Raw genomic sequence first — 21,027 nt, forward strand, 5'->3', positions numbered from 1 at the left:
GGAGGAGTGGATTCAATACTTGTCGAGCTGTCTGATCACTGAAGGAGAGAGGCCATAAGGGCAAGTTTCCATGATATACTTATATGTCATCGCCTTTAGAGTTAGACATTCATCATCATTATTTCTCTCCTAGATTTATGTCAGAGCTTTATTCCAAGGGACAAGAGCCAGTGTCGAATACCATGGGATCTAAGTGCCTTTACAGCCCACTCAAGCTTTTCCTAATTTCTTGTGTAATAGAGAAGGTTGGGCTGTTCTTTCCTTCTCGCCACAGCCATTATTGATTTCATGTCATTTCTTTCATGAAATCACCTCCTTAGTTTTGCTGGGCTTGGCTCTTGTAGCCGAAAATGTCCTCCTCCTGGTCATCCACTGGGACAGATACTATGAATCCCATCAATGTGGGCCGCGAGACAGCTCCAGAGCAAACCTGTCGAGCTGCTAACGGTCCCCTGTAGGCTGTGATCGTGTGTAGAGGCACTCCCAGAGCCTTGGAGGAGGGCTTTGTCTCTCCTGCCAGCCAAAGTATGAATGAAGAGGCCCAAGGTTAAATGCCCAGCATGAGGGTCAATCATGTGGGCTAATTGGGTGTCTCCAGTTTAATGAGTCTCCTCTCAGTAAGAAAATAAGACTGAATCCCTGGGATAAACTGGTGTCCTGGTGCACTGTTCATGGGAATGGGAAATGATGCAGCTGCCGTGGAAAATGTTTTGACATGACCAGCATATGATCCAGCCATTGTCCTCTTAGGTATATACCCGAGAGAACTGAAAACATATGTCCGCACAAACACTTGTATCTGAACGTTCATATCAGCTCTCATCGTGATCCTGAAAAAGTGGAAACAACCCAAATACCCATCTGTGGATGAATGGATAAACAAAATTGTGGTTAGGCGTACAATGGGGTATTGTTCTGTTGTAAAAAATGAGTGAAGTACTGATGTATGCTGCACCGTGGAGGAAGCTCAAAAACTTTCTGCTTAGTGAAAGAAGCCAGACTAAAAAGGCCACATATTTTATGAATCCTCTTCTATGAATAATCCAGAATTGTCAAGTCCATAAACACAGAGAACAGATTTGTGGTTGCCAGGTGCTAAGGGGAGAGAGCAAGAGGGAGTGAGTGCTTAACGGGTGCAAGGTTTTCTTTTAGAGTGATGAAAGTGTTTTGGAACAAGATAGAGGAGGCAGTTGCACAGCATGTGACTGTAGTGAGTTCCACTGAATTATACACTTTCAAATGGTTCATTTTATGCTAGGCGAATGTCACCTCTAAACTATGCAACACAGATGAACCAAAAAACCTCTGAATTCCTAGCTGCTACTCTCACTCGGACTAGTTTTGTCCATGAACATTTGTTAGAATCGGGAACTCAATCCTGGGCCATGAATTCCTTCAGAGTGATTAATGAGTTTCCCATAACATTTGAGTGCTTTCAGGAGTTGTATCCTGGGAAGCTGCCATCTGTAATGTATGGTCTTCTGTACTACTATCCTCAGTGAGCTCATGGAGGGCAGGGCGCATGTCTTGTCCACCCTTGAATTCTAAGTGCCTAAGCACCGATCTTGTCACATAGGAGACACTCAATAGATGGCAGTTGAATGAATGAATGTGCTCCTTCCATATCCTTATCTAGCTGTCCGCTTCTTCATCCTAGTTATAGTTCTACCACAACTGATATTCAGGACTGATCTGTGAACTTGCTTAGTGAGTGAGGATGAGATTGTATAGATGCACTGGAGTTAAAAATTTGGGGGATATCTATATAATGAAACATGATTCAGGTCATGAAAAAGAATATAAGCTGTAACCTGGAAGGACCATATTATTGATTCCACTGTTTTGAAATGTCCAAAATAGGAAAATCCATAGAGACAAAAAGTAGCTTGATGGTAGTTAGGGGCTAGGAGGAATAGTGGATAGGGCAATGAAAGCTAAGATATACAGGATTTCTTTTGGAGGTGATGAAAATGTTTTAAAATTGGCTGTGGTGGTGGCTGTACATGTCCATAAATATACTAAAAACCACAGAATTGTATACTTTAAATAGGTCGATTATATGGTATGTGAATTACACCTCCATAAGGCTTCCACACATCTAGATATGTGTCAGAAGAGTAAATAACACAATTTGAACCAAAGGGAGGTGTGTCCATGTTTTCGAGAGACCTCCCTCCAAAATCTAAAATAACTGGCCAGTTATACAAAGGGATTTCCAAAAGTTTGTGGAAATAGAACTCAAAGAAAAGTGTATTTGGGGGGCATAAATTTGTGAAATCCATGCATAGCTTTTTCACACTACACATTTCCCACAAACTTTATGAAGACATCCCACACATGGATTTCAATTTTTTGGCACCAACATCAGCACCTTTTAATTCTGTTTTTCCGCAAACTTGTAAACACTCCCTCATGAGAAAGATCCTTTTAACTTGGGCTTCCCTTACAGCATCAGCTCATGTGAGTTAACATGAGAGGCTGATAAGGGGCTGGGGGCAGAGAGCCTTAAAGCCAGCGTGTGAAGGGCAACTGGCAAACTGCTGGGCGGTTGGAGATTGATCCAGAGCGTATGTCAGTGGGAAACCAGGATTCGATTTACACGAAGCCAGCTGCCTGGTGACTTCTGCCCTGGCTGTAGGGTACACAGTGCACCTCCGTTCTGATGAGCAGGAAGGAGCAGGCAGTCTGATGATGTGCCACTTGTGCCATTAGCAGTTGCACAAGTTCAGCTAAAGCGAAGCAGTTTCGAGTTCTTCCTGCTACTCTTGAGGACTGGCCCCACTACTTCAGTGCTGACCAGCTTTCCTGAAAGAAGAGACAAGTGTCTGCTGCTCAGGGCTAGCATGGTGGGGGTGGGAAGAGGGCAGGGAGGGGATGGGGAGGCTTTCCTAAGGGATGGATGTGGAGGCAAGCCCTGCCTCATGCTGGAGGCAGGTGTGCGCTGCGTCGCTTGCTGTTAGGCATGAAGAAACTCCCACAGCACCCTCCCTGTCCTCTGACAGCTTGGATGCCATGGTCACTGCCTCCTTATTTTGCAGGCAGGCAGCCTCAGTGGCCTGAAGGGGTACAATAGTTCCTGTGATGGGGGGAATTACAAAGCCCTCTGTGGCTATGAGGAAATTGACAGGCTATTCTCAACGGCTTCCTGTTTTCCTTAGGTCCCAAGGCCAAGGGCAATCCAAAGATGTTCCTATAAGCCAAGAACCAGGCACTTGTCAAGGCTTTGTTGGATTTGGGTTCATGCATGAGGGCTTACCCCTGTTTTACTACAATTGTGGAAAATGAACATGCTAATACTCGTAAATTGAAAGGACCTCCTTTCTATTTGGGAGATGGCCACAGGGAATTTAGGAGGCCAAAGCATTGTTCTCAAGAGCTTGTGGCCTGTGGAGCCAGACCAACCTGCAAGTCAAGTTGCTTGTATATTAGTTTCTTTTTTTTAAAGATTTATTTATTTATTTGAAAATCAAAGTTACACAGAGAGAGAGAGAGAGAGAGAGAGAGAGGGAGAGTGGTCTTCCATCTGATGGTTCACTCCCTAATTGGTCACAACAGCCCAAGCTGCACCAATCCTTAGCCAGGAGCCAGGAGCTTCTTCTGGGTCTCCCACGCAGGTGCAGGGGCCCAAGGACTTGGGCCATCTTCCACTGCTTTCCAAGGCCACAGCAGAGAGTTGGATCTGAAGTGGAGCAACCGGGTCTCGAACCGGTGCCCACGTGAGATGCCGGCACTGCACGGCAGGGTGTTAACCTGCTGCACCGCAGTGCCGGCTCCAGGACCTCCTTTCTAATTGGGAGATGGCCACAGGGAATTTAGGGCGCCAAAGCATTGCTATCAAGAGCTTGTGGCCTATGGAGCTAGACCAACGTGCAAGTCAAGTTGCCTATCTATTAGTTTCATAACCTTGAGCAAGCTGCTTCATCTGGCTGAGGCTCAGGTGCTTCACCTGTAAAAGGAGGTAGGAAAGTTTTTACAGGATTACTGTTCTACTTAAATAACAAAGGTCACTCATCTTGCCTAGGTTTCTGCCGCCAGCTCCCAACTGACCTTTGGACTCCCATCCCTCCAACTATAGATTGGCAGCTTTCTTTTCACAGAGAGGACCCTGGCGCTTTTATACTCATAAACTGGAAGTCATGAGGGAGATGATTTTGACCCCATTATGAACTGTGTGACCCTGGACAAGTCCCTTTCTCTCTCAGGACCTAGAAAATACAGACTTTGGCCTTTGTGGTCTCAAAGAGTACCTTCCGACTTTGATAGGTTTTTGGTGTTTTTTTTTTGTTTTTTTTTTTTGTTTGTTTTGTTTTGTTTTTTGTTTTTTTTTTTTTTTTTTTTTTTTTTACAGGCAGAGTGGACAGTGAGAGAGAGAGACAGAGAGAAAGGTCTTCCTTTGCCGTTGGTTCAACTAAATCGGGGTCAAATTGCAAGTGGCTTGGATCATCGTGCTAGAGGATGGACTCCATAGTTTGGCAAGCACAGCTCGCTCCCAAGGCACGAATTCCCCTCTTTCCACTGGAGTTACATACACCTTCTTGGAATGCAACACACACTGCAGCATCTTCTCCACTTTTCCTGTGCTCATCCTGCCTTGGACTTTCTGCATCCTGACTATATCTAATTTAATTATATTTTCCTGTAGATAAAAAATATAAACGTATACTAGCAAGAGGCAACCCTACTCCCCCAGTGCTCCAGGGAGAGAGATCTGATCTGCCTGCCAAGTTCCTGTTCCCTGTAAGCCCCTGGCCCACCCACTGCCGCCTGATTTATATCCTAGGGGAGCAGCTTAGCCACAGTGAAGATTTACACTAGGTTTTCATCTTCAAATGAGCTACTACCTCTGTTCTTTGTGTATTCAAGTGCTTGGCACTCATAGCCTGAAACTTTATCCTGGAATTCAAAGTGAAAAATAGTTCCATCATCTAAGAAGGTACTTGAGAGCATACTGCAGCCTTGCACAATAACTAGGTTGCAATGCCCAGCTCTCGGGGGAGGGGTATGATGTGCACAGAGAGATTATATCCCGTGACCCTTTCCACATTAGCTCCCCATGGGAACATGGCATATGGTGCAATAGGCAAGGCATAAGATTTGGACTCAGGGAATATTGGATATTCCCATCTCAGTGGTTTCACTTGTTAGCTGTGTGACCTTGAGCAAGTTACCCTCTGAGTCTGATTTATCTGTAAAAATGAGCAGAAGGATGCCCACCACACAGGGTTGCAGGGTGGGAAAAATGAGTAATGGTTAGTACAGTTTAGTGGTTCTGGACCTTGGCTACTGGCATCCTACAGCTCTAGACTTCAATCTCAACTCTACAACTTATCATGAATTTCCCTCTGACCTTGACTTTTCTTATTGATTCAGTGAGTATAGACTTTTGTTCTGGATGAAATGAGATGATTCCTATAAAGTATATAGTGCCTGGCATATAGTAAGCACTCAGTAAATGTTAACTAATAGTATGCTTGTTATCACTTGTCACTTAGGTATAATTCCAGTAATTCTTGAAAGATATATTCTGTGTACTCCTCCAGATGATTTGGCACACTTACCCCATATTTTGTATTCTTGGAGCAAAACTACTGGGAATTTCTGATTCTGGTTTTGAAACATCAAGTAAGGCACAAAATGAAACCTGCAATAGAAGGAGACCTACTTCCTAATGGAAACAGAGGCTTGGCCCTATCAGTGGTGCTGTGTCTTCATATAGAAGGTGTCCGGGAGTTTAAAGCACAGTTCTGAATGTTTGGATTCGTCCCATTGACAGAGACAAGTAGGGTAAATGTGGGCAAGAAGAGCAGGAGCTCCAAGTCTTTATCACAGACTTTCGACAGTGAAGTCCGCTTTCCAGATGTTTCATTTAGTTGACCTCCTACATCTTTGGAAACATCCGGAAAGTGTGGAGTGTTTTGCATCAGAATTATTGGTGATATCAAATTCAGCAGGTTTGCTGAACCTTGGAGATGACAGGAAAGGCACAGTTTGGTTGAGAAGAACGAGACTGACAGGTTTGAAGTAACCAAAGACAAGTGCAGGAGTTGCAATTTGAACACAGTACGTGTGTTCACTCCACCCTAGCACATTACCTCTTACCAAGCACGCCATTCACTCTTTTTTCCGGAATGGCTTGAAGCGAATTTGCAACCAAATCCAGCGGTTCTCACCATGCTTTGGTTTCAGTAGAGATCTAAGGTCCTTGCTAAACATGGGTGATGTGTGCCCAGAGTGAACCAGTCAGCGTGTCTCTCGTGTCTGATTCTGTTAGTGACTTGGCTAAACATTTCCCGAGAATGATCTCAATCTGTGTTTTAGCGCTGGCCAAATAATTATTTGTTATGGGCTTTTTCATTTTCTCTGTAGAAAACATGTTAAAATGTGAATGGAACACTTATAGCGCATGCTGGCAGCTTGCCATCCTTTGTGTCAGCAGAAAATATTTGAGATTCAGTAGAGTAGCAGCCCCTTGCAAATCTGACTGTAAAAGGCACAGTGGAGGCCTCGCTGCCGCTTCGAACCAGGCTGAAATGGCATGCATCATGGATCCTCCTCCAAGACCCCCAAATCTGAAGCGTGGAAATAAATTGGGACAAAAAAGCCCCCAGCACACATTTCTATCTAGGTTGCACGTGAAACCTTTTCAGGCCACTATTAACAGAAAGCAAGCCCTCTTAGATCCATAATATGCCTAAGGGATTCTTAATTGGTTCTTTTTCCCTTAAAAGAAAAAAAAAATATGTGATCACATTGCTGGAACCTACGATATAAATATAGATGTCTGCATTGGGGGAGGTCGAAAACACATACCAAAGCCACTCTGGGTTGATGCAGTCAGCCTGTGCCTGTGCATCTCATGCTGTAACTCAAATAGTGCCCCTGCAGCCTGAGTGGGGAGGCTTTCCATGAAGGAGGATAAGCCAGGTGTTCTTTGTCAGCTTTGTTTGTTTTGCTTTGCTTCTGCAATGGCAAAACACCCCCTCGACAGCTTTCAGAACGACACAGGTGTCAAATAGGTAACTGTAGAGATGCCTTCAGAAAGAATATATCCTACCCTAGCCACAGACAAGTTTACAGACAGACCCATTTCCCAGGAAAACAAGACTCTGCCTCCTGATCCTTAATTAGATCAGCGCTAGAGGGCACTCTTAGGATGCCCAAAGGGGAGATTTTTGTCTTGTTTTGTTTTTTTACTAAAATCTGGTGGACCCCGGTAGGGTATGGTGGTGGGGTGCTATTTCTATAGTCTGTAGACAACAAACAACTTAGAGAAGACACCAGCAACTGAGAACTGACTGGCCCGCAAACATATAAAAAACTACTGTTTGCAAAGGGCTGTTTAGCAATCTTTCTCATCAGATCCACTTTGTTTCTAAAATGTGCTTGGGGCTTCAGCAATACAGGGCTCAGGTATTAGGCATTATTTCTCAAAATGAAAGGAATATAAGAATCACTGATTGTTACCATGTGATGCAGTAAAAGCACATTTAGGCAGAAAAAATGTGAGAGAGAAGCCTAGGAAAATGTGTTTACAATTTAACAGCTACTGGAAAAGAAGAATTTAAAATCCTTGGGGAGCTCTTATGGTTGGTTTCCCAGTCTGTTGCAGGCTTTGCCCTTGGAATTGTTCTGAAAAGTTCTGTGATTATATCTGGGAGAGCAGGTACTTGCTACCCTGCTGCCCCTAGGCAGGCTCTGCTGGACTTGGGGTGGGTGAATTGTGTCAAGGAGAGGGACTAATTGGGTCCTGGTCTTGGCCCTGCTATTGTGCTCTGTGATCTGAGGCAATTCCCCATGCCCTTAGGTTCTTAGGTCAGGGAAGTGTTGGACCACACTAATGATCTCCAAAACATCACTAAAAGACATCTCCTAGCCCTCAGAGTCTATGACTGCGTGTTGCAGGAAGAAAATACCCATTGGTTTTTGCAGTCACTTGAGTTCTTTATCTTAATGAGATGTAGTAGGCACCTTGGGATAGGAGGTGAGTCTGGTCCATCAACAGAGATGATACTGAAAGGATTTGTCAGCCTGCAGGGGCTGATCTGTCCATAGTAGTCATTCCGTTAGGTTTAGGTTTGTGGCCCAGTGCAAATATGATATAACCTTAGAGAGTGACTATACTATGCCATCAGTAGATTGGCTTCTGATGTCCAAGTTTTATTTTAAGATTTATTTTATTTATTTGAAAGGCAGAGTATGGGGAGGAAGGTGGAGAGACAGAGATAGATCTTCCATCTGCTAGTTCACTCCCCAGATGGCCACAGCGGCTGCAGCTGGGCCAGGCCAAAGCCAGGAGCCAGGAGTTTCCTCTAGGTCTCTCACGTCAGTGGTAGGGGACCAAACACGTCTGCCATGTTCTTGCTTTCCCAAGCCATTAGCAGGGAGCTGGATCGGAAGTGGAGCAGCTGGGACTTGTACCAGTGCCCATATGGATGCCAGCATTGCAATCTGCAGCTTAACCCACTATGCCACAACCCCAGCCTCACATTTCCTAAGTTTGATGACTCCTAACGTGTCTTGTGCAGCAGGCATTAGCCAGAATCTCAGGCTTGCCCATGAGCAGTTCGCTTGGTGAGTGTGAGTATGTCCGGGAACTTGTTGGGATGAGAAGACTGCTAAAGACAAACCTGCCTCTCTGATTTTGGCTCCAGAGTCTTTTAGAGGAATGCAGGAGTATTCTGGTCTAGGACTTGGTTTATAAGAACCCAGGCAATACTTCGTAGAAAGGTTAATGTCTGGAGCCAGTGCTTTGGCACAGTAGGTTTAATCCTCCGCCTGTGGCACTAGCATCCCATATGGGTGCCGATTCTAGTCCCAGCAGCTCGTCTTCCAATCCAGCTCCCTGCTATGGCCTGGAAAAGCAGTAGAAGATGGCCCAGGTGCCTGAGCCCCTGCCCACGTGGGAGACCTGGAAGAAGCTCCTGGTTTGCATAGCCAGTTGGTGACAGAACTCGCATAAAGACCTCAGTTTTTGACTTCTAGACTGTGCCTCTTTCTGTTACCCTGTGTGGTACAATATTTATTTTGCCCCACCTACATTGACATTAGAGAATCAACAACCAGCAACTATTAAACAAAAGGTTTCTGATGTAGTTGGAAGACCTGGGTGTTACATATTGTGGTACTGAGGTGATATAAACAAAAATGGTGACAAATTCCTACCAAAATAATGTCCCTTATAAATATCATAGGGTGGGAGATTGAGTCAATACAGTTTCCTTTCTTTCAGTCTACAAGGCTGTGGGGTCTTGAGATGCTCTTTCTCAAACGCAAGGATCAGCTGGAAATCCTGGTCAGCTGGCAGAGAAGGAAAGGACCGGAGGGTAGATCTGGAAACCAGGAGGAAGGGAGATGCCATGAACGGAGCACAAACTCAGGGGACCTTTCACTTGCAACAAGTGCTGGGTCTTGGGATTAAAACAAATACTTAAAAACAAAAACTAGAAAGGATGTTCTGGATTCCAGGATTCACGAGACAGACCCAAAGGGCTCCCACTCGTGAAGTGCGCACGATTTCTAGTGGACTTGGAGTAGAACAAGGATGAAACACAGATGTTGGGGAGCACTTCTTCCCTATAGTAATTAATGGAATTGTTTTCAAATTGTAATTTTATTTTTCTTATTTGAAAGGCAGAGAGGGAGAAGGAGGGGGAATCAGAGATGGTGATGGAGACAGAAATGGAAACAGAGCAAGTTAGAGAGATGTCCCGTCTGTCAGTTCACTTTCCAAATGCCCATAATAGCCAGGCTGGGACAGACCAAAATCTGGAACTGAGAGCTCAATCCAGATCTCTCATGTGTGAGGCAGTGACCCCTGTACTTAGCCATCCTTCTGGACAATTCTCTTATTGCTATTCCTCCATACATAAAAATAATCTTGCCTAAAATTTATGACATGCTGACTCTGGACCTGGTGCTTTACTACAGGGTTTACATACATGATCTCATCTAGCGCTCGTAAATATCTTAGGACCCTTCTAGACCTAAAACTGGCCTGCCTACACAGGTTGTGCAGTTAGTTTCTGCTCTGATAGGGATGGCTTATGACTGGCCAGTTTCTTTTCTATTCTATTCTTTTCTTTTCTTCTTCTTCTTTTTTTTTTTTGACAGGCAGAGTTAGACAGTGAGAGAGAGAGAGACAGAGAGAAAGGTCTTCCTTCCTTTGGTTCACTCCCCAAATGGCTGCTACGGCCGGAACTATGCCAATCCGAAGCCAGGAGCCAGGTGCTTCCTCCTGGTCTCCCATGTGGGTGCAGGGCCCAAGCACTTGGACCATCCTCCACTGCCTTCCCGGGCCACAGCAGAGAGCTGGACTGGAAGAGGAGCAGCTGGGACTAGAACCCGGTGTCCATATGGGATGCCAGCGCCTCATGCAGAGGATTAGCCAAGTGAGCCATGGCGCTGGCCCCAGACTGGCCAGTTTCTGTGCCATTTCTGTTTTAAATATGTTGAAAATCATCATTGGTGTAGACTCTATGCTTAGCCCTGTTTTGCAGGTGAGGAAATCAGGCTGGGGAGGTGGATGGGCATCCTAAGTGGGGAGAAGACAGAAAATCAAGGCACAGCAGCTCTTGGTGAGGGAATTGGAGAGAGGGTGAGCAAAGCAGTCCAGTGTGAGAGACCAGAGAGGTTGCATGGGTGACTTGCTTGGCCACTCAGTGATAGTGATTGACAGTTGTTTGCCATAGTGTGTGTTATCAGCTGTAGGCTTACCATCAGACCAAAATAGTGGTGGTGCTCCCAAAATCTGAGTATCTGCAGAGTACTTCAAAAACTTTATGGGAAAGTAGAGTTAAAAGATAATGCACATTTTCTGTGAATTTTTTTGAAGGTCCCTTGTGTCTAGCATTTATCTTGAAGTGTTTAGGTTGTGGAGGTCTCTGCTGATGGACAACCACCACCAACCAACACCCCAGACTCCTGACAATTGAAGAATCTTCATGAGAAGAAGAGAATGGGGTGGGTCAGTTGTTCATCAATTAGTTTTTTCTTTTTTTTTATTTGTTTCTTTTTATAAATTTTCCATCATGAAGAACCAGCCACTCAATATTTCAAATAAACAAAGCTGTTTTGCTGGACAAATTGATGTTCAGCCACATTTCAATTTGGCCACTTTAATTTTGGCCATGTTCTGATTTACTCATACACTCAAAATGCTGGGCTCTGGGCTCTCTGAACTGAGAAAAAAAATACCAAGCTATCAGGGAATGAAGGAATATTGGAACTAGAGGATTTGCAGAAACAACCTTTTTAAACTCTTTCATTTTCTACAGCTCCCTGAGAGAATGCAGATGAGAGAATCTGCCCAAAACCAAACTAATCATTGATAAAAACCAGGATTAGAAACCTGGATTAGGGGTCTTGATTCTCAGGCAAGGGCTCTTGGATTTTTACATCATCCTATTTCTCTTAGGTCTTAATTTGAGTTCTTAATGCCAAAGTGAACAGTGCTACTTTTATTTCTGAAGCCCTAATCATCAACCCTCAGAATGTAAATGCCAATGACAGGTGTCATAGTTTGGGATTCGTGGTTAGGATGAACCCCGAACTGGAAATTTTGAACTCCCAAGTCTCCCTCAGATTCCCCTCACTCCACTGTTCCCTTCGTTTTCATCTTGTCCTTTTCCTGCTAATTTGACAGTTAGGCAGTTGCTGCAGTTTAAGGAGTGTTTCATCACATCCCGGGAACCTGGCCCAGAGGAAGGTTATTCTTACTGCTTCTACTCCAATCCAGTATCTGATTCACAGTCTTGGTCCCTGCAGTTCCTTCTGCCCACTAACTGCTGTTGCTTCCCCAGGATGTTCATTTGCTGAGGGCTGATGAATTCAGTCACCTGAGTGTCACATGGGCCAGCTGTCACAGAACACGGCAGCAACCAATGAGAAAGGCTTGATGGGTGTGGGACTGCAGTATAGGAAGCTGCCATCGAGAGCATTTTTCCAGCATGTGGGGTTCTGTGGGCTGCAAATGGCCCAACTGAAAAAAGGAGTCTGCTTTACAGCTGTTGGGGAGGGCTTCCTCCATGGAGACATGATGAATTTAGAATGTCCCTTGAATGAGAATTTCTTCTAATACAAATGTTAAATCTAAAACCACTGGGCATGTTCTCCATACATAAATAAAGGCCTAAATGAAATGAAGAGAAACTCTCACGTATAGTATATTTCTGTGGAATTGTTTTCCATGTAGATGGCTTAGACAATGTGCCAATGGAGACACTTTTATTCACTGCTGTATCCTTAGTACCTGGAATAATGCATGGCATATGATAGTTAAGAAATATTTCTAAGGAAACACCTTGACTATTTTAAAGGTTTCCATTTAAGAACATTTCCAAAGAGCACATGAATATATATAAATATATATATACACACATATACATACACATATATATGTATATATGTATGTATAAAGTGGGTTCTTAAAATTAATTCATTTTCTTCTAATCAGATACCTCTCCTTTTTTTTCCTCCCTTTTAAACCTTTTCCCGATGGTCTTTGTTTCACTTCTGATGACGACTCAACCTTCTGATTGGTGCACCTGTAACATTTTCATGGCTCATCATTGAATACTGCACCTCTGACCATCTGGAACCCAGGTAAGACAATGAGCTCCCAAAAGGCTTCTCAGTGCAAACACTGGACAATTTCTAATGGGCAATTAAGAAATTTACCTACAAATTAAAAAAGTAATAATCTTAAGTGACAATAGTTCCTGAATTAACGTTCAATTTAATGCCATCCCCATATAAGTTAATTGTGTATGCCCTTCTATTATTTGAAGATTTCTGGTAGTTCAATGAAATGAATATTGCAGATTTGGAAAGTATTAGATATTTCACTTTGGGATTCTCTGGTACTGCGAATCAACATCTGGTTTTATATTTTCTTTTTTAAAAATGTCTTCTTGTTGTTGTTTTTTTTACCCAAAGTTGTATTAGTTTGTGTTTGTTTGTTTGTTTGTTTGTTTTGTTCGTTTTTTGTTCATGAGGCCAGGTGCAGTGGAAAGGGTTCTGGCCTCTCTTCACTGTGTAGGGACTGTAAGTCATGGGGAAGGTCCGTGTACCCCAGATTACTTCTTTTTGTGGCTGCAGTAGAAGATGAGAGCGATTGGGCATGCAGTGGTAAGTCAGCCATGGCGAAGTCCTGTTGCAGAGAGATGATGTCAGAGCTCACCCAGCAGACTTTCGCTTCTCACAACACTTTCTACCTCTGCAGTCTTAACAGCTCACTACTAGGGAAGGGGATGCTTAGCCACACCAGGGACTGTTGAGAAAATAGTCATATATTGCTTCTCAAAGGCTCTGCTGCTCACTGTGTTATTAAAAGTCTCTCTTAACGCACCTCTAGAGCCTGCAGACTTAGCTGATGTAAAGAAAACTTTTCTCCCAAGAACATACACAAGCCATAAAATCTACTTTGGACACAGAAGTTTGACTACATTGTAATACCCCTTGTTCTGGCATAGTGAAAAACAAAAAGCTGAGCTCATTTCAGATCTTCAAATTAGCAACTGACTTGGGTAAAACTTGACAGTCCCTACTGATATCAGAAATCCACAAAGTAGAATTAGCGTTTTGTGACTCCAAGACTTAGATTAGGAAAACAGCTCAGCTAGTTTTTTGTTTTGTTTTAGTGGGGATACATTCTTTACTTTGATGGATGTCTTGTGTTTGGGTGGAAGGGACTAGAGAGATGATTTATATTATCACTTTGTGTGTGCTTTGAATTTTTGCTTTGAAGAGCATCAGCAAAGTCTAATCGTCCTTTTCCTTTTTTGTATATGTTTCATATATTCCTGATAATATGAAAACTCTCAAAAAAAAATTCCTCCTAGGTTCCTTCAATCAGGCTTTTCCATTTCAGTGATGCCACAGGGTGGGCTTCGTTCAGGTTTTGCTTTATTGGCTTTTGTTTTTGCTTAGATTGCCATCATTCTTTGTGAGAGGGAGTGGAATTAGCATGAGTGAGTGGTAGATCCATCATTCCCAGCCCACAGCCCTCCAGAGGTCTGGCTGACAGTGCTGCCCTGCCCCTTTTGGCCCTATGATTCAGAATCTCCCCCACTACTTGAGAGGAGCTAATGGGGAGCAAAGTAGTGAAGCCATCCATGAACTGTTGCTTTGCAGTTTGGGAAGTTGGAGAACTATGCTGTCAAAGGGAATTGGAAAACTTTTATTATTTTTAACTCTTTTCTTACCAAGCTCTTGCTAGCGACTGGTTTTACTGTTCCTTTAACAGGTGGAGGATTTTTCAGATTCTAGATGCAGCAAGGTAAGTGACTATGCATTTCTAGTTTACCTAAGCCCAATTAAGCTATAACAAATAGACTGTGCAGGCGCCTGGGAGTTTCATTTCAGCATAACAAATAGTTAAGCTTTGGGGTTGGATAAATCCTTTCTAGAGCTCTTTTTGAGTTGAATACGGCTGGAACTGGAACGATGTAGGCATGCAGGCTCAGGTCTGAAGGCTGATGTAATTCAGAAGTGGGAAGAGTGTTCAGACCCACAGCCCCAGACATTTGGGCCATAAGTCATTGCTCCTTTTTCTCTTTTTGTTGAAATAGATGGCATAGTAAAATGTGTGGTTAAGAGGACCACCATCATCAACCAAGTGTTTCTTGTAGTGCTGCAAGCACACCTGCCTGTCCCTGGGCTGGATGGTGGGATAGCAAACAACTAGGTCAGCATTTCCTTGAAGGAAATCAGTTATTGGGAAATATCAGGGCTTTTAAAGTATGCAAATACTCTGAGTTGGAAGATAAAGGAAGTCCACAGGCCAGGGGCTTTTTATCACATGAACACTGTGGGAGAGCTGATCTAATCAAATAGAAGATCCTCTCTACAGGAGAAGGGGACACTGAGCCTGTGCCAGAAAGATGGCCTTGCAGGTGAAGGTTGGTGTCATGAGCTAGCTGTACCATCATGTTGACACTAGCATTGCAGGGGCAAGTGAGAAACACACGCCATTTTGCAGATGTGTGCTTTAGTAGCCTAGCACATGATGCCCACCAGTACTGTACTTGACCCATTGCAGGCTTATTGGCCTCAGAAATATTTACAACTGCCTCTACTTTCTCTTCCTACACACATGTATCCCACCTGTACTCCTTGGCCCAATGGCTTAGCAAGAGCAAAGGCTGTGGCTTTGGCTGTCATCCACAGGGGCAGACTCCGATTAAAATAGAGTAGTTGAGCTGCTATAATCCAAAAGTTGTACTTATGAAATTTATATTTACTAAATGAAAGTTCTCCATTAAAATAATAATAATAAAAAATAGAGTAGTTGAGCCATTTTTAAGGTGCCAAGTTTAATTTTCAGTAGCTGGGTTTCTATGTTTACCATTAGGGCCTCAATGTGTTTACTGGACAGATGAAAATAATAAACTCAGTGTTTATAGTCAGATCATAATTCATTGAGATAAATGGTATAGATGCACAGCCACCTAATCACACAATATTAGTGCAGGACGATGTTTAACTGTCATACATCACGTAGGTCATGGTAGCAAGAGTATTAGACTCTGCTACTAACTGGTGGGTTGTCATTGAACAAGTCCCATTCCCACTCTGAGCCCATTTTTGAATTCTGGTGGACTGAATGATGTATGAAAACTATTTGCAAGACTAGAGCATTTTTTCAACCACTAATAAACTAATGAAGCAACAATTCATTTGGTAATCCCCTTGTATATGCAGTTTCATAATTGCATAAGGTTATGATTTTCTCTGCCTCATAATGAACAATTTGCTTAGGTACTTGCTATTATTTGGTCGCCTGAGTAGATTTTTGTAATCCAGAGGAAGAGTAATCAGTGGAAGTCATCCCAAATGCCTAGAATTATTACTATGCACATACAAAAATAACAGCAATAATAATGCAATGATAATTGCTTCAGACCAGAACTTTGTTTGTTCCTCTATAGACAGCAAAGATATTAATTGTCAGAGTGTTTCTCTCTCTCTCTCTCTCTCTCTCTCTCTCTCTCTCTCTCTCTCTCTCATTCTCTCATTTTCCTCTAGCAAGCTCGACCGTAAGGTCTGCTGTTTGTTCTAAGCAAAATATTTGGTTGGATTTTCAATGCATCATTTTGTTATGCAGTTTCCAAGCTTCTCTTTAAGTTAGCAATTAATATTTGAACAGCCAGAAATGTAATTTTATAATATTTTAACAACAGGCTTCTATAAATCTAATGAAGAAAAGGATGCTTGTATGCCAACCAGTTCTGCTGCTGCATTTACATTCTACATCATACTTGATATCTTCAAAATAATTGGCATTAGATTTGAATACAGAAATCATAGAGGGGGCCTGGAGGGGGGCCTCTAAGATCATCCTGTCCAATTCCCTCACTTTTCAATCAGTTTGATTATCAGTAATTTGAATCTCAGTAACAACCACCAATGACGCCACACCTTTGTTTTTAAACTTTCAAACTACTTGGAACTATTGGAGTAAATACATTTGAATTATAACTGGTTGCTTTGGAATCATATAACTTCAACTTGTTCACCAAAGAACTGAATCAGAATTCTTTGAATATGCCCTCATGTTTAGCTTTGCTAAATATAGCCATAATGGTGATGGTAGATATGTGAAAGATGTTCTATGCAAAGAGCCTGGAAGTAGGAGGGTGGAGCCAATCAGTATCAGCTCCCCCCCCCCATGCATAGATTGCTTAACTAGCATTAGTGTTAGTGGAATTATTACTTCAAAGACTGAGACAGTGAATGAGTCAAACCAATCTCAGGTCCAATCCTGGCACTGCCACTTTCTAACTGTGTGGCCTTCAGCAATGTATTTTTCCTCTGTTAGCTTTGGTTGTTTTTCTCACATGTAAAATATAACTAGAGTTGCGGGGATTAAAGTATCATGCATATCAAGTGCTTAACACCATTCCTAGCACTTGGTAAACACTAATAAGCAGTAGTGGTTTCTATTGTCATCTGGCACACTCAGAACAAGCCGCATTCCATATGAATATTTAATATTATGGTCACTGTAGGTTCCTGCATATACACCTGTACACATCCACATGTGGGCACATGAAGTCTACAAGAATAGCATTGGCAAGACTGCTTTGCCACAGGTGATCCATGACCTCCATGTTTCAAAATCTTATGGCTTCTTCTCTGGCCTCAGTCTTCTTGACCTCTTTGGAGAGTCTACTACTTCTCCACATCTTCTTCTGCTTGAAAGTGTTCATAATTTATCTTGTTGTCATCTAAGCATCTAAGCACCCCCTTAGCCTTCCTGTGTTGGGTGGGCTCTCTTACACACACGCACACGCACACACACAGACACACACACACACACAAAACCAATGCCTATCCACCCCCCACCCCCAGCCAAAGTTCCTCACTCCATTAAGTGGAGCAATTCTCAAGGTCCTGTCATTGATCTGCTTCTCTTCTCTTACTGTGTTCTCTCCCTGGGTAATTCAATCTCCTCAAGTTGCTTCACCTTTCACCTCTACACTAATGATTCCCAAATTGACCTCTCCAATCCTTAATTCATTCCGGAGCTCCAGGCTAACTCTCATTTCCACTTGCCTGCTGAGATTCTCCAGGGCAGGATATCCTAGGAGGTTGAAAGTGTAGCCTGGCTTTTGTCATCCTCAAGCATACAGATGGAGAAATATAGCTCTAGTAATGTTAAGAGTTGAAAACAAGGAACAAGTGCAGGGCATTAGTCTGAGCAGCACTAAAAGTGGTCTGTTATCAAAGAAGTTAAAAATGAGCCTTACAGGGAAAGCATGACAGGTAAACTATGAATGTGTTATTATCAGCTAGAGATATAAATTGCCAATTGAAACTTGAAAAGATGTCTATTTTCTAGGTGAAGGGGAACAACTTTCCTCAGAAAATTGAGTTCATTTTTTAGGTGCTAGAAGATTGGTGTGTTTCAAGGAAATATTAATTAAAATAATCTTTCTTGGGACATTTTTTTTGACAGGCAGAGTTAGCGACAGAGAGAGAGAGACAGAGAGAAAAGTCTTCCTTCCGTTGGTTCACCCCCCAATGGCCGCTACAGCCAGCGCGCTGCACCGATCCGAAGCCAGGAGCCAGGTGCCTCCTCTTGGTCTCCCATGTGGGTGCAGGGCCCAAGCACTTGGGCCATCCTCCACTGCTTTCCCGGGCCACAGCAGAGAGCTGGACTGGAAGAGGAGCAACCGGGACAGAATCTGGCGCTCCAACCGGGACTAGAACCCAGGGCCATTTATTAAGTTGGTGTTGTTTTAGTGTTTTGTTGTAGAAACTCACATGCCAAAGGGGAGGGTGATGTATTCCAGCAGAATGATGAGCCTGTGGGAATTTTGAGGACACATGAGTGTATGGACACATACACCTATGCTGCTTCAGGTGTAGCTATGGTTTTCAATGCAGGCAAATAACTCTACCAGGAGGAAGGTGGACCTTTTTCTGTCATTCATTCTGCAGTTATTTACTGAAGATGCCCACCTGTATGTGGAACAGTGAGGCAGCGATTATAGAACATATAGGGTCTCTGTCCTTACGTGTCTCGTACCTTTTCTTCTAGCTTTATTCACGCATGTTGAGTGTTTAATGTGGTCTGGAAATATCTGCAGAATGTGCCAAGTTGTTTGATGTGTATGACGTTGCTGACAATCTTTTTTTTTTAATTATTTATTTGAAAGACAGAGTTACAGAGAGAGATACAGCAGAGAGAGAGAGATCTTCCATTCCACTGGTTCACTCCCCAAATGACTGCAATGACTGGAGCTGAGCTGATCTGAAGCCAGGAGCCAGGGGCTTCTTCTGGGTCTCCCATGTGGATGCAGGGGCACAAGGACTTGGGTCATCTTCAGATGAGATCGGGTGCATTCAGGGTGGTATGGCTGTAGACTTGGGTCATCTTCTACTGCTTTCCCAGGCCATAGCAGAGTGCTGGACTGGAAGTGGAGAAGCCCTGGCTCAAACCTGTGCTCATATGGAATGCTGGCACAGAAGGCTGGGGCTTTAACCCTTTGCGCCAGAGCACTGGCCTCACTGACAATCTTAATGACCAAAGAGGAACTTAAGGGAAAGAAGACGGTACTAAAGTGAGAAAAGAATGTGCGTAAATTCAAATTGGAAATTGATTATTTCCTTAGTAAATATTGAATTGTTTTGGAGTTTCACATTTCAGATTGGCATGTCAGTTATTCAAGAATTAAGAATGATTATGTCCAACTCGAAAACTTAATTAGAGGGTACTGAGGTTAGGAGATTTAGTTAGAAATAGGCTTTACCTACAGAAATTACAGACTGAGGGCTGATTATCACAGAGAAAGATAACCCTTCTGCAGAAGTATGGTACCATTCTCCAGATTCCTAAAATAAAGTACAGTCATTACCAATTGAGTTATTACCCTGGAGAGTGTTCAAAAGCCAGCTTACTCACCAAATGGGAATCACCTACTCATGGTGACAACCTTGCTTTCACAGGTTGTCATTCATTATCAGCTTAAAAAAATTGGGCGTGGTCCTTTGTTCACAAACCTAATTCCAAGTGTTCTTCTCCCCAGCTTAAATTCCAAAGTCCATTCAGGCTCACTCTGTAGTCACAAGGGTCCCACTTTACCTTAGCAAACATAAAAATCTATCCATATCCCAGAGCTCCTGCTATGGCTATGTACCCAGAGCCCACATCCCATTTTGCTATGCTAGTGCCCCTGTCAGAACTCTGATGTCACAAAAACTGTCATAATCGTGGTGCATATGTTGACCAGTAGTTCTATTTCTTTTGCTCTAAATGAATTAGAGACACTGATGAATTAGAGACATTCTGTTATGCTCCTTGGAAGGAATAATAATGAAAACATCCTTGAATTTCAAGTGTGGAATAGTTTTACTTGTATGGTTTTCATCAACCATGGTCTAACTTTTTTTATCTTTCTCAGATTCATTCATTCAATATGTATCTCTTGAACACTTATTATATTATAATATATATTATATTATATTATAGTTCCAGGCACTATTCTATGGGTCCTGTGGACAATAAGACAGACTTGTTTTCTTGTTCATGCAGGGATGGCACAAAATTGAAAATTAAACACGTATCCAAGTCAATGAGCAAGATAATCTTAGAGAGTGATAAGTGCCATGAAGAAAACAAAGCAAGTTGGATAGAGACTGATCAGATAGCAGACAGAATGATCAGATGGTTTTGTGTGGACTTCAATTACTCTTTGGACCCTTTGTTTTCCTCTATTTTATGCTTTCCTGGATTTGCTACCAATTCTAATTTTGCTGCTTCTGGTCACTGTATCATTAGGACCGTCTCCCTTTAGCAAGCCCCAAAGCATCACCGAACATACCTCCTTGTCCAATTTCTGTTTGACACCTTTCTTGTCTTTGTCAGCACTAGAATTTGGCAGGTTAACACTCTTCCCCATGATCTGATGTAAATAGACCCGCTAATCCTTTGGGATATGAGTATTTCACTTGGTTACTCAGGGCATTTTTTGCTGCTCAAGTCAAATTAACCGTTGAAAGAAAAATACAAGTATTTAAAGTTGGTAAGCATTTAGTTTTTTTGCATTTCTGTAGAGGGAAGATCCCTGGATCAGGATTCAGAAAACCTGAGTTCCAGCCTTAACTGCTACACATGAGTGAGTGATATGGACCTTAGACATGTGACATCTTTTTTTTCTGAGTCCATTTCCTCACCAATAAAAAAGTAGATGATCCTTAATGTTATTTCTAGCTATGAAGTGGTACAGTTAGTTGTTTTCAGAGACACAGGTCAGAATCTCTTTCCAACATTCTGTTTAATTTTGTAAACTGGATGTATAGAGACATTTTCGAGCATATCAGAACTGCTTCGATTAAGCATGCATTTTCCAGCAAAAGCCAGCTTTACAATTCTTGTAAATGTCACAAGAAAGTAAAACATTGCTTCTTGTTTTAACCTCCATGAGCTAGGTCAACAATTCAGCACCACAGATGCAACTGTCAACTTCTTAAATGCGAATATTTGAAAGTTCACTGTCTTTTCAGCTTGCCCACAGGGAATCTTCA

The 21,027-nt window shown here is 42.7% G+C and overlaps 1 protein-coding gene across 3 annotated transcripts in view; it reads left to right on the top strand.

The window, feature by feature from the left end:
- Positions 1-21,027, top strand: part of HS6ST2 (heparan sulfate 6-O-sulfotransferase 2) — a 326,372-nt gene that overhangs the window by 220,498 nt on the left and 84,847 nt on the right. For 2 of the 3 annotated variants that reach the window (XM_062183205.1, XM_062183207.1), the window contains exon 3: positions 14,243-14,275. The exons of the other annotated variant lie outside the window; for it this stretch is intronic. In XM_062183205.1, the coding sequence (XP_062039189.1) occupies positions 14,243-14,275 (33 nt within the window). The remainder of the gene's footprint in view (positions 1-14,242; positions 14,276-21,027) is intronic. 3 annotated transcript variants of the gene reach the window in all.

The sequence above is a fragment of the Lepus europaeus genome, chromosome X, assembly GCF_033115175.1.
Source record: "Lepus europaeus isolate LE1 chromosome X, mLepTim1.pri, whole genome shotgun sequence".
Lineage (NCBI taxonomy): Eukaryota > Metazoa > Chordata > Mammalia > Lagomorpha > Leporidae > Lepus > Lepus europaeus.